This window comes from Mustela nivalis (assembly GCF_964662115.1).
Source record: "Mustela nivalis genome assembly, chromosome: 14".
NCBI classification, from domain to species: Eukaryota; Metazoa; Chordata; class Mammalia; order Carnivora; family Mustelidae; genus Mustela; species Mustela nivalis.
The window spans coordinates 27481970-27496907 of record NC_139033.1 but is presented as its reverse complement, the minus strand read 5'-3'; the positions used below and the strand labels follow the sequence as shown (position 1 = coordinate 27496907).

Sequence of the window (14938 nt, the reverse complement as noted above, 5' to 3'; positions counted from 1 at the left end):
TCTTTCTCAAAAAGTTCCCTGCTTCATAATTGTTCTTGTGAAAAGCTTAAAATGTGTGTATCAAATATTCTGTTGGTATCCATTAAGAATTCTGCAGATGGGAAAGTATTCTGTCCTGATGCTGGCTTTCCATCACAGAAATGCACTTATTCTCAAACTGGGCTTAGGATTCTTTTTAATCCTGTTTTCTTGTAATATGTAACATCCTGTTTCCAGCTTTACACCACACGCGCACGCACGCACACACACAAACACACACACGAGTATACCATCATTTTCAGACTATTTGTGTTGATTTGTGTTCTTTCTTATTTTCTCTGAGTTGTTTTTAAGCTCTTGTGTCATTAACTAACCTCTACATTAAAGCATTCTGCAACAAATTCCTGCCCGGCTAAAGAGCAGCGCGTTTGATGATTCTGTCATTTGCTGCTATTTGCCATTTGTTACTTTGAAGGCTAGGCAGGAGCACTTTTCTCTTTAGCCACAGCTAAAAGCCTAACCTTATGCCTCCAAATCACAAAAGGAGAGAAATAGCAGAAAAAGGTATTCTATTCTGAATTCAAAATTTTGATGTATCAAACTGCTGTGAAATAAAGGAAAATAAGTTATGATTGTGTGCATGAAAGATGGAATTCGCTAAAATAATAACTCATTTCCTTGGTTCTAAGTTGACCTTTACTCAGATTCCATCCCCATATCTCTGAAATTTTGATCGGGGGTTTATCACATAGAGAATCAGAGGGATTTATACCAGACTGCCCTCCTGGTATAAATACCATCAATAAGGTGAAAGAAAAAGACAACTTAATAAAATCAGAAACAAGAAACGTTTTGAATGGGAGATATTTTAGAATTACTGATGTTCCGTAAAGAACTCTATTCACTATTTCTCCCTTCCCCTGTCTAATCAAAGATGTGTTTTATCTAGATAAGTCAGCTGTGAATAGCAAAGTTATAATCTTCCCTTAAGTAGGGATGAATAGAGACTTCAAAACAACCGGCAAATGACCAATGCCCAAATTACCTGCATTTGGTTCTAGAATATGCCTTAAATTTCTGGGAAATAACTGAAAATCCCATCTGTTTACTTATTCCACATTTATTCATTAGTTTCCACATCGAGGTGCCGTGCCAAGACCTAGAGCCGACCGAATCGATGTGTCCCACACTCCCAGTATCTTCAGTATGCTGATGAGAAGGCAGACAGACAACTCGTGATATACAGGGGGTACGCAGAATGTGTGTCCAGAGCTCTGTGCAAATAGAGAGGAATGGTGTCCCATCCAAACATGGGTCTGGAGGAGCTAAAGTTGAGGAGATCCAGTTCAAGAACAAGTTTTAAAGGATTATTGGGTGTGAGGGAGTGTGGAAGGAGCAAATGAGGAAAGGGAATAAATGCCCTTGCTACTCAGAAAACTAATAACAAGTTCTTCAGTCTTGAAACCGATCAGTTCTACCAATCTGACTCCGACAAATCAAGCTCTTTTCTGTGACCTGAAAACAGAGACACATATTTGTTGAAACACATGGCTTCCTGTCTTCCTACTGCAGAAAAAAGTGAAAAGAAAAAGAAAAGTTCAAAAATATCAACAAGGCCACTCAAGGAGCAAGTAGACGCCAGTTTTCAAGAATGAAAATCATTATCAAAACATCATATATGTTAACAGTTCTATAAATTTCCAATAGCAGTGTGAGGGGTGTTTATATTCTTTAAGCATGAGTCTGGTGAGGAGACATTTTTCCTCACTTTCCAGCAAAGCATGTATTTAAAAAGGCTTTAATAAATATAAAAACAACAATTATTACCAAATCATAGCAAGTCTGCACAGAAGATAAGAATTAGATATAATACTTAAGGATTACTGGTTTTTGTGAAGACGTGAGGATTATTTTACTTACATTTTCCTAAGATTATTAAGAAAAGCTAAACCCATTGAGGACTAAATGCAATACTTCATTATTTCCATACAAAACCAGTTGTGAATCTTGTAGTAAATTAACATGAACTTGACTTAATGCTATTTTTTAGGTTTTATTTTACTTAGTGCTCTATGACTTTGGCAGCTAGCTTATTTTCTATATATGGGATGAAAACTTTTTCACTGTTTTCTGTATGTGATGAAAACTTTTCCAAAATATAGCCTATTTTGGATCATTTAACTTTTATATCATTAACCTAAGGCCTAAATTTAGTGAAAGTAATAAAGCTTGACTTGAATCATTTATTCAGTAGGCATTAATTCAAGGTCTGCCATGTAGAGACCTCTTCTCATACAAAAGGATACTGCGGTTCTCACCCCAGGATTCTGGGAAGGAAGGACGCTCCTCGGGGAGGGGCCCTCCTCCTTCCACTGTATTGCTGTTTTGAACTTTCCCTTGATCTTTTTCCCAAAAATCACTAAACCCGTTCATCTCATAATTCATTCATTTAGCTCAGTCTCTTTTCTCCATTTGACTGGTTATCCCCAAACATCTTCCAATTTTTTTCTTTTGGAAGTTACCAAACTTCTTCATTTAACTAATTTCATACATAATGAAAACATTATTTGGGTGTCAGTTCTAGAGAAAAAGTACTTACCAGAATTGAAAATTTGAGCATACCTGCATGCTATATAAAAAAAGACATCTTAAAGAAAAAACACTTCCATCATGAAGAGAAAACGTAGAAAGCATCATAGAACACGTTTGTGCCTATATTTCTCTTTAAAGAAATTTAATTATTTTTTTAAATTTGAGAGAGAGAGAGAGAGTGTGCACGTAGCGGGAGGGCGAGGGATAAGCGGAGTCCCCACTGAGTGGGGAACCCTATATGGGCTGAATCTCAACCCCTCCCCATCACAGCATTGATGGAAATCAAAAGTAGGAAGCTCAACCAACTGAGCCATCCAGGTGCCCCTAAAGAAATTTAATTATTTAGCCACTACATGTAGTTACAAGTTTGAAAGATAAAATGAAAGACAAAAGGCACGGAGTCTGTGGGAAAATAAACATCTTAAAGTGCAATGGGTTTAGATGATTGCATTTGTATTTAATCTCTTCTGTTCTGCAAAAATAAAATAAAGGAGGTAAAAGATGGAGGATAATTCAGAGATAAACACTAGTTAAGTAATGATAGGACAAAATAAATCAACATACCATAAAAGATTAAAGGACTTCAATACACAGTTTTCCTAAGAAAGAACAAGTAAAAAACATACGTATAATCATTTGAAAGGTGACTATCAAAAACAGGTTTAAAACAAAAAACAAATTAATATATAATACCTAAAAAAATTCAGGTTATTTGGAACAAAACTATTCAATCAAGTATGCAGATTACAAAGCCTTGTGCTTGTGAGATAAAGGCTTGGGGTTGATCTCATTGAAGTCAGTAGTACCACAACCCCACCCTTTGCCCTGGACAGTACAACCGAAGACACCCATGGATGCCTGAAACCAGGGATAGAACCAAACCTTATTCGGCTGTTTTTTTCCTATGCACACATGCTCATGAGAAGGTTTTATTTACAAATTAGGCACAGTAAGAGATTAACAACAATAATAATAAAATAAACAATCATACTCTAATGAAAGTTGCATGAATGTGGTGTCTCTCCAGATACCTGGTGCAGTACCCGCCCCTCTTGAGATGAGGGGAGATGAGAAAATGCCCCGCGCTAAGATGTGGGGACATGGGGACATAGGCGTTGTGACATAGTATCCGGCTACTACGACCTCCTGATCTGTATCAGAGGAGGATCAGCTGGTTCCAGCCATGTTTGGGTGACGGAACCCATGGATCTGGGGGGCACTCCTGTACTGGAAGAGCAGGGACAGCGCTGACCGTTTGTCAGTCGGCTGCTCGGTCTCCGGGCTGCCCGGGATGCTCAGAAGAACCCAGGAGACGCCTTTCCGCCTTGGCCCCGGGCCACCTCCTCAGTCCAGCGTCGTTCCTCTAGCACACTCACACAAACACATCCCCACACCCACACATAGCCCCGCACATTCTCACAAGCAGACACCCTCACTCCTACACGGACACGTCCATACACACTGTCGCAAGCACCCGCACACACTAAAGCACACACACGTATTCACACTGTTGTAGACTCACACGAATACCTCCTCACTAGCAAACCCACGCATTCACACGTATCCTGCCACACACTCACGGACACACACACTCGCACTCTCGCACACTCACAGTCTGACGTGTACACATCACCTCCCCTTCTTTCTGCTTGTCCGGCTCGTCCCTGATCACATTCCTCCCAAGCTGCTGGCCTTTGCCACAGCTCCCGGTTCCTACGAGCCAAACCCGTAGCCCTGCCAGGCACCGTGTCCTGAAGGCACCTGCCCACCCCACGAGACGAACGCTGCAGACAACAGAAACTGTGTTTTTCATATAACCTCCTCGCACAGAACAGTGCCTCGTTTGTAGCTGTTTCATGGCTAAGTTTTTCTTAGAAGAGGAGTGAACTTCTGCTGGTACTCAGTCGCCAGGACCTCTCGCTCTCTCTGTTCCTCTCTCTCTTTCTGAAATTGTTTACAGTTTTCTTTCGTGTGACTGTATATCCTCTACTTTTATTACTTTTGCTACTTCTGTTCCTACATGCTACTGCATTATTAAAACACTGAAGTATTGCGATTCTTAGGATTTGATGCAAAAGACATTTTTACCTGCCCGTAAAAAGCCCAGGGACACTCCTCATTTCTGCCACGGGAGACTCCCTAGTTCTTACGCAAATGCCCCATTGAGTTCTCCCTGAGAGCGTGAGCTCTAGCCTCAGAGAATCCTTGTACTGGACTTATTGAATCCCAGGACAAGAGAGTTAATAGAAATGAGTGTCATGTTTCTGCGACTTCTGGGCATGAGCTGACTTTGTATTTCAAGGGAACGCTGGCCCAAAGGTGTCTGTCATATTTCGCATTTTTATTCTGACCCCAAGCAGCATCCTGGGTAGTCTGAGTTCTATTTATGGAGTATCAGAAATACGATCAGGTTGAGTGACACAGACAGATGTTAATTGCATATGATTTTCCTGATGGTTTAAAATTGTGCGGCGGTCCTGAGAAATCTGCAAGACATAAAAAATGTGAAAAAGGAAAAATGCCGTCATATTATCTCCCTTCACAGAAACGTCAAGGATGTCTAGAGACACGGCATGGAAATTGGCTTGAGATTTTGATTTGTTGTTGGAAAAGCTTTTCAAACTTTTATAAATCTTATAAATCAAAACTCTTCTATCTGATGAAAATAATTTTCAATACATTGCTGCCACTGCTCCTGTAAAATTTTCTCGGGAGGGCTGGCATTCCCTCACTAGAGGAGATTTTCTGTGGAAAGCTGTAAGCCCCAGCCAGTGCCGTGTCTGTGTATTAGTGGCCTTGTGATCAGAAAGGATTCTTTTCTAGAATCCTGGCTGAAACAGCCAGACCTAGGCTCTGATTCCACCTAAGCAGGAGGCCAGGCTCAGTGAGAACCTACTTCTTCCCAGCCCCAGGTGGATGGTGTGTCTAGAACCACTGAGAGGCTGGTCATGAAATAGGGGAATCGCACATTACGTAAAGAAGCACCTTTCATGCCTCGAACACGGGAACTACTGTTTTCATTAGACTAGTACCCTGTAGAGGACTAAGTGCTCTCTTTCTTTTTTTTTCTAACAGTATTCTATGGTCTTGATAAAACTAGAAATAAATGACAAATTTGTCTTGACATCTCATTGATCAAACCTAGTTTTGATGCTAAGATAGTGTGACTGAGCCCAGGAAGAAAACATTACCCAGGTTTGATGGTGTCGACCATGGAGCAGAGCAGTTGGTATTCAAACCCCTGGAGTCAAGAAAGCCTGTCACAGATGACTTTTTATGGGCAGTTTAAAATGCCAAGGCAAAGGTTGAAATGTCATCCGCGGAGAGTAACAAGAGATTTGAAGGAAATCTATATTAGACTCTCCTAGTACAGATGTATGCTACGCGGAAAGTCAGAAATTTCTCTGGGCAGGTGTCAATGGAAAGTTCTCATCCAAATTCTGGGCAGCAGTTTTGGAGCTTGGCCCCAAATTGTCAACCTCATACCTTTTTTCAGATCCTTCATAATATAATATCTACAGGATCTGGGTTGCAATTCCCGTCTTGGTGCTGACCAGTGGTAGGGGACCCACATGTGACACTGCTTACCCACCTCACCCACACGGGGCTTATATAAGAATCAAATTCGCTTATGTTTGTGGAAGTGTGAGATACTACAAGATTTTGTGTAGGTGTAAGATGTTCTAATGTTTCGAGCAAAGAATAAACTTGCGAAAATAAAGAAGTTGGAAGATAACCAGTATCTTAGGTAACTGGAGTTTTCTAAAAGGGAAAATTACTTTGAATATCCTACTCCAATTTTTTTTTTAAAGAGGGCCATTTTTGATGTTTACAGAAGAGAGGTTACCACATTCTCATGCTGATCTTTGACTCATTGCAGTTCAGAATGAAGGAGCAGAGCTTCGACGCACACAGATCGAAGTCACATTCAGGAAAGCATTTGCTCGTTTATCTTAGTCTGACATTTCTCGAGGATTCATTTACATATTTTTATTTTATATTTAATTAATTTTTCTGAGTACTTGCCCTCCAAAAATTAAATCAGTCTAAAATATAGTAGATAGTAAACAATATTCTCAGACTATTATTTGTAAATAATATAAAATGCATTGGAATATCTTAAGATCACTTTTAAAAATGTTATAATGTCAACCCTTGGGAAATAATTGTGGGGATTTTTTTTCACTTCTCGAATACAGGCTTTTTTGTGTTCTTTTTTAAAAATTTTATTTGAATTCAAGTCGCCAACTAATAGTACATTACTTGATTCAGATATAGTGTTCAGTAATTTATCAGTTGTGTATAACACCCAGTGCTCATCACATCACGTGCCTCCTTAATGCCCATCACCCAATTACCCCAGCCCCCATGCACCTCCCCTCCAGCAACCCTCTCGTGGTTTTTCTCCCTCTCTGATGACTTCCCATCAGTTTCCCCTCCCTTCCCCTATGAGCCTCTGCTCTGTTCCTTGTATTCCACATGTGAGTGAAACCATATGATAATTTCCTGTCTCTGATTGACTTATTTCACTCATCACTATACCCTGTAGTTCCATCCACATCGATGTAAACGCTAAGTATTCACCCTTTCTGATGGCTGAGTAGTATTCTGTTGTCCATATGGGCCACCTGTCGACGGACATCTCAGCTATCTCCATTATTGGGTATTTACCCCAAAGATACAAATGTAATGATCCAAAGGGGCGCCTGCACCCCAGTGTTCATAGCAGCAATGTCCCTAAGAGCCAAACTATGGGGTTGTTTTGTTTTCTTCAGGTAGATTTTTAACTCTTACCACCTACGTAGGAAAATGGTTCAGGAAGTTCTCTTCCTGTGCCGTTCCTCACAGCACTGCCTGACTTTGGTGGTGTGTGCTCATTTGCAGAGCTGGAGGCCGAGGAGTGGTGCAAACATCTCTGCATGGAGTGTCTGGGGACCCGCCTCAATGACATCAGCCTTGGTGAGCCCGATCTTCTGGCGGCAGGTGTACAGCGAGAACAAAATGGTGAGTGTGAGTTGCCTTCCATTATTTAAAGTGCACTAATAGTAGAACTTTGAGACTGGAGGGGGCCTTGCGAACATTTCAAAACAATCATTTTTAGAAGAAATTAACTAATCCATCTGAGCTATGAAGAGGCTTTCCCAAGGTTGGATAGCAACCAGGAGAAAATCCCAAGGTACGACCTAGGTGTCCTGACTTCTTGCTCTGTGACATTGGGATATATCTAAATAAATGACTGATTTCCACTGGATATTTTTTCCTGATTTGTCGAAGATTATTTGACCATAGAGTTGCGGGTCCACATCTGGGATCTCTACGCTGCTCCACTGGTCTGTGTGTCTGTTTTTGTGCCAGTACCATGCTGTCTTGGTGATCACAGCTTATTAGAAAAGCTTGAAATCAGGCAACATGATGCCACCAGTTTTGTTTTTATTTTTCAACATTTCCTTAGCAATTCAGGGTCTCTTCTGGTTCCATACAAACTTTAGGATTGTTTGTTCCAGCTCTTTGAAAAATCCCGGTGGAATTTTGATCAGGATGGCATTGAAAGTATAGATTACTTTGGACAGTATAAATATTTTAACAATGTTTATTCTTCCGATCCATGAGCATGGAATGGCCATCTTTTTGTGTCTTCTTCAATTTCTTTCATGAGTGTTCTGTAGTTCCTCAAGTACAGGTCCTTTACCTCTTTGGTTAGATTTATTCCCAGCTATCTTATGATTCTTGGTGCTATAGTAAATGGAATCAATTCTCGAATTTCCCTTTTTATATTTTCATTGTTAATGTATAAGAAAGCAACTGATTTCTGTGGAAATCAGAGGGGGAGATGAACCATGAGAGACTGTAAACTATGAAAAACAAACTGAGGGTTTTGGAGGGGTGGGGGTGGGAGGTTGGGTGAGCCTGGTCGTGGGTATTAAGGAGGGCACGTATTGCATGGAGCATTGGGTGTGGTGCATAAACAATAAATTTTGGAACATTGAAAAGAAATGAAATAAAATTTTAAAATATTTAGATAAATAAATAACTGATAAGTTAACTCAACAGATAATGAGTTTTTGAATGTATAACATTTCTACATCTTCTTTGAGAGTTGTTGTAGATTTAGAGTCTAAATTAACAAACTGGTTTATCATGTTACTTTTCAAAAAATTTTAGGGAATTCGGCTAATACCATGTCTTAGCTCAGGCTTCCAGAGCAAATTACCGTAGATTGGGTGACCTCAACAACAAGAATTAATTTCCTACAACTCTGGAGGCTAGAAATCCAAGATTAAGTTTCCAGTGAGGATCCTCTTTTTGACTTGAAGACCAACCATCTTCTCACTGCGTCCCCACATGGCTGAGAGGTGGGGGGGAGAAATATCTTCCTTGTGTCTTTTCTTATATGGGCACTAATCCCACTTTGGGGGGCCCACCTCACATCTAAACTTAATTCCTCCCCTTCCATCTCCAGATCACCTCAGAAGTTAAAGCTTCAACATGAATTTCAGGGAGGCACAATTCAGTCCATACCATAATACAAGTATGCAAGGATGAAACATCAGAGGGTGTAATAAAATTAAGGCTTATGTGATAACACAGTTTACGTATGATACGCTTCTCTAAGAGGCATTTCTGAAATTGTGGGTGTTCTTGACTAGCGCCTCTCAATCATGAAATCAGAGTAATGTGATGAGCTCCTTTTTCTTCATTTTTTAACATAATTATAATCATCACTAGAAGACCTAAGAGTGTGTTAATAGAAACTTTTTAGTGTTGCTAATTTTTTTTTAATTTTTTATTTTTTATAAACATATATTTTTATCCCCAGGGGTACAGGTCTGTGAATCACCAGGTTTACACACTTCACAGCACTCACCAAAGCACATACCCTCCCCAATGTCCATAATCCCACCCCCTTCTCCCAAACGCCCTGCCCCCAGCAACCCTCAGTTTGTTTTGTGAGATTAAGAGTCACTTATGGTTTGTCTCCCTCCCAATCCCATCTTGTTTCATTGATTCTTCTCCTACCCACTTAAGCCCCCATGTTGCATCACCACTTCTTCATATCAGGGAGATCATATGATAGTTGTCTTTCTCTGCTTGACTTATTTTGCTAAGCATGATACGTTAGTGTTGCTAATTTTTGATGGCCAGTGTTTTTGAAAAGGTTGAGAGACACTGGTGAAGCTTGCCACTATTAAAAAGAAATTATGGAATTATCTGTGACTTATAAATTAGACACCACAGGTAAAAATGTACCAGGATAGCCCTTGGGGATCATTATTTGTTATGACTAAGAATGTGCTAACATTTGTAGCCCATTAAAAAGCACTATTTTGGGGGTTGTTCCTAAAAAACAAGTTTTCCCTGTTAATTGGCCACGAACACATGTGGGCACACCACCTTTGCCGACGGCAGCTTCCAGAAAGTCATGGAGGCATTTCTGCAACTCTTCCAGCTTCCATTTCATCTTCCAGTTCTCTCCCACACTCTCCTGGATGTATTTCCTCTCTCTGCACCATTTCCTGAGAGCTGGGATGTTATTGTGTGGCTCATTTAGTGTGCATTGTATGCTTTTAAAGATTTGGGGTTGTATGGGGCGCCTGGGTGGCTCAGTCAGTTAAGCATCTGCCTTGGGTTCAGGTCATGATCCCATGGAGTCCCCTGCTGGGCTTCCTGCTCAGCGGAGAGTTTGCTTTTCCCTCCGCCTGCCACACTCATGCTTGCTCTCTCTCTCACTCTCACTCTCTCTCTCTCTCTCAAATAAATGTGTAAAATCTTAAAAAAAAAAAAAAGATTTGAGACTGTATATGGTTTCCATCAGGACTAATGGATAATGTACTTCTTTGGTTTATTAAGAGTTTATTTTTAGTTTCATAATAATGTCAGAATAATTTCCTGAAACATATAGTATAGGCACATATGGGCTGCCAAGTGAACTTTCCAGGCCACAGTCTGAATGCGTGATACACCCCTTACGTAGCTCAGAAAAGTCACTAAATCTCTCCTGATTTTAGTTTCCTAACGTGTGAAAATTAACTCATGATGGTTTAGTAAGGTGATGGAAAATACAGACTAACTCTCATGCGTAATTCGATTTAAAAAAAAGACACAAGGGGCACCTGGGTGGCTCAGTGGGCTAAAGCCTCTGCCTTCGGCTCAGGTCATGATCCTAGGGTCCTGGGATTGAGCCCCGCATCGGGCTTTCTGCTCAGTGGGGAGCCTGCTTCCCTTCCTCTCTCTCTGCCTGCCTCTCTGCCTACTTGTAATCTCTGTCTGTCAAATAAATAAATAAAAATCTATAAAAAAAAACTATTAAAAAAAAAGACACAAGTATTTTTTTTTTTTAACCTCTTTACGGGCCTGGTTAGTACTTGGATGGGACACAAGTATTTTTAAACACAAAATAAAAATGAAGAAATCCCAAATAATTCCTGTGTATACTAGAGAAGATCTAAAATGATCTTAACAGTCAATGCCATAAATGGTTTCTTAGCTTTATTTTGCTTAACAGTCCCAACTTCATACAAAGAGATATATGTTCTTTTAAAAATACATTTTAGGGCGCCTGGGTGGCTCAGTGGGTTAAGCCGCTGCCTTCGGCTCAGGTCATGATCTCAGGGTCCTGGGATCGAGGCCCGCATCGGGCTCTCTGCTCAGCAGGGAGCCTGCTTCCCTCTCTCTCTGCCTGCCTCTCCATCTACTTGTGATTTCTCTCTGTCAAATAAATAAATAAATAAAAATCTTAAAAAAAAAAATAAAAATAATAAAAATACATTTTAGAAATTCATGAGCAATTATTTAATTAGAGGAGGTAACCTTTGGTTCTTTTAAATGAACCCCTAATACCCTGTTAGGAGATCAGCAATCTTACTTCAACACAGACACACACACACACACACACACACACACACACACGATCACTGAGACTAGCGTTCAACATTAAAAGGAAACTTTTTCAATGAAAGGGTCTCCTTTCCTTAGAAATCACCTTCCACTTGGTGAATTTCTTTCTGAGTCCCAAGGCCATAGACAGACCCATTGCTCCACACTCTTCAAATATGCGTACACTTTCTTTAAAGTGCCTTGAATTCAGGTAATAACATCTTTATTATTCTGTTCTTGTCCCATTGAAGGCTACATAAAACTTTAAAACAGTCATTCATACTGTAGGAGAACATGAGAAGATATATCTTGACAGAATATCAAGACTACACATTCTACTATTACTAGCTCAAAAATTCCAATACACACATGCACACGCATATACACGCTTCCTGGGAGAGAAACACACACAGACTAACCAAATTTGGTTACTGGCATACCCTGATTTTCTCACTTGTTAATCAACACACTTCTTTTATAGATATGATAGTTCCATTTTAGGGTCCCCTTGAAATAAATAACAGTGGTTTTCATGATATAGACTAGCAATGGTCTTTGACCAACTTCAGTCCACACCTGTGGGCCCCATGATTGCTTTAGAGACACACCTGTTCCTAAAACAGTACACCTGTTCATTTTACTATGTGTAGGGAAAGTACTTATTTTTTTAGCTAGCTAATTACTCTTTCAAAAATAATGTTCTTTTTAAAAACTGGCCTTTCATGTCTTTAATCACTACCCCACACTTTTCAGTTATAACATTTCCTAAAATAAATAAAATTCTTCACTTCCTAGTATATGTTTGAAGTCACTAATATGTACAGATCTGAAAGACTTTTCATTACAGATTCAGGGTTTTTTTCCTAAGCTATTTTAGTATTAAATTTTATAATGTATTCTTCATCAGAAACATCATTTTACTATTTTATCAATGGTGTGCTTGGATTTAATTTGAAATTTCTCCCAAGAGACGAGTTCCATATGCCTGCAGAATTGATATGAGAAATGACATCGCTGTGGCTTGGGGTGATCTTGTGGTATCATATCTTCCAGGAAAGACTCACTGCTGACGCTTGACCACAGCACTTTTTTTTTTTTTTTGACATTCAGAATTGCTCCTTCTCCTCTAATATTTTTCTGACTCTTCACAGAGCTCAGTCTTATTTATAGAGACCAGCTAAGAATAAACATTTGTGCAAATAATTTTTAAAGGTGTAATGTGTGTTGCTGAGATAAAAGTGGTTATCGATTAAATTCTTCACTATACTCATCTTTATCTAGTGCTGTCAGCTGCTTTCATATCGACTCAGAATCCCACATGATATAAGGAAAAATAAAGACACATACAAACTTACTCTTGGACCTCAGATAACACTGCCACAAGAAAGTGCATATTAAGTCCACATTTGAACTTTAAATTCTTACAACTTCTAGAATCTTTGCATCTTTCCATAATATTTAAGATACTGAACTACACTGACCTTAGAATGTATGGTGCTCACTAATGGTCGTTTATAAAGGATTCATTATCCATAACAGCAATTTTAGAAAACAAGGTTTACTCATTAATCATTAATAGCGGAAGTAAGCATCATTACCAAGAAGGAATGCACTTGTAGGAAGTTCCTACAGTTGTTGGAAGTGGACTTACAGAATGTGTCCAGATTGCTCTTGATGAAAGAGATTGCCATTGGCATCAAAATAGAAAAGTAACCTCAGACTTTGCCCTCTGGTTACTATAAGGTCCGATCTGAAGGTTTGGTTTTATCTAGAAATTAGTGTCCCTGCTTATGAATGGACTAGACTAGAATTGGTACAAGTTTTTACTTCTAGCCTAAGAATGTATATAATCTTCCTCCAGAACCAAAGCAATATTCCAGTGTTTTTTTCTAAATTATTTACCTGGGTTTCCATAATAACCATACTTCTTACATTCCACTCAGATTGTCTTGTGTGTCATTCACTCATTCAGTATTCACCCATCAAACATTTTTGAGGCTATGATATGCAAGAATTAGGCTGAGGAAATGTCAAATTATATAACATATGGTCATTACTTTCAAGAAGCTCAAGAAGTAGTGAGGAAGACAAACCAGTAAACAAGGTGCATAGATCATTGTGGGTTTATTTTATTTTATTTTATTTTATTTTTTTAGTGTTCCAAGATTCATTGTTTATGCACCACACCCAGGGATCCATGCAGTATGTGCCCTCCTTAATACCCACCACCAGGCTCACCTAACCCCCCACCTCTCTCCCCTCCAAAACCCTCAGGTTGTTTCTCAGAGTCCACAGTCTCTCATGGTTCATCTCCACCTCTGATTTCCCCCAATTCAGTTTTCCTTTTTGTCTCCTGTTGTCCTCCATGCTATTCCTTATGCTCCACAAGTAAGTGAAACCACATGATAATTTACTCTCTCTGTTTGACTTATTTCACTCAGCATAATCTCCTCCAGTCCCATCCATGTTGATACAAAAGTTGGGTATTCATCCTTTCTGATGGAGGCATAATATTCCATTGTATATATGGACCATATCTTCTTTATCCATCTGTCTGTTGAAGGGCATCTTGGCTCTTCATAGCAGCAATGGTCACAATTGCCAAACTGTGGGAAGAGCCAAGATCATTGTGTTTTAAAATAATACTGTGTTACTTATCACACAAATCTCAATAACACAGAACTTTATCATTCATACACAAAAGGGTTGGCCAGGGTTCTCCTGACTTAGGCTGGGTACTGATGAGACTGGCCCCAAACTATATAGGTATCCATGTCTTTTCCATTTTGTATCTTACCCTCCTTACACTAATGGCTCCCCAAGGCATGTCCTCAAAACAAAAAACAGGAGGAAAAGCAAGCAAGCCCAAACTTGCAGCACAAATTAAGCCCCTGTGTGTGTCATGTCCACTGATATTCCATTGGCCAAAGCAAATCCTATGGCCAAACCCGAAGTCAGGAGGCTGGCAGGACACGCTACATGGGAGGCCATGACATAAGTTGGAACTTATGATCTAATATGGAGAGGAAATGAACAATTGAGAAAAAAATGACCCAGTCTACTATCTGAGGTGTAATAAGAGCATGCTAAAATAAAAATAAAAGGAAAATGCTGTGCACACAGATGATCAATTCAAATTAGAACAGCCTACCTTCTTTATTTAAATTATTTTTTACTCCCCCAAACAAGCTTTTTCAGTAAGGCAAGTCTGAATTCTTAATACCCATCAGTAGTTAAAGCTAATACTTGCAGAACTGTACTCAAATGGAAAATGACCAGTTAATGACAAAAAAAAAAAAAAAAAAAAAAGGCAGCAGTAACAATAAACATCTTCCTATTTTAAGGATATTTCCCCAACTTTTCAAAAATGACCTGGGGTAAATAAAATTCACTCTTATATACATTCTTTATAATCAATAATGAAAAGTTTTCCCAGTTTATTTTTTTGTCCATAGAATAACCCTGAGCAAAACTAACTTTTGCATGGGAAAAG

General features: G+C 39.3%; 1 protein-coding gene across 1 annotated transcript in view; it reads left to right on the top strand.

Annotated features, from left to right (window-relative positions):
- Positions 1-14938, top strand: part of DOK6 (docking protein 6) — a 381693-nt gene that overhangs the window by 197578 nt on the left and 169177 nt on the right. Inside the window, exon 4 of the mRNA XM_082698915.1 lies at positions 7456-7575. Coding sequence (XP_082555041.1) covers positions 7456-7575 — 120 coding nt within the window. The remainder of the gene's footprint in view (positions 1-7455; positions 7576-14938) is intronic.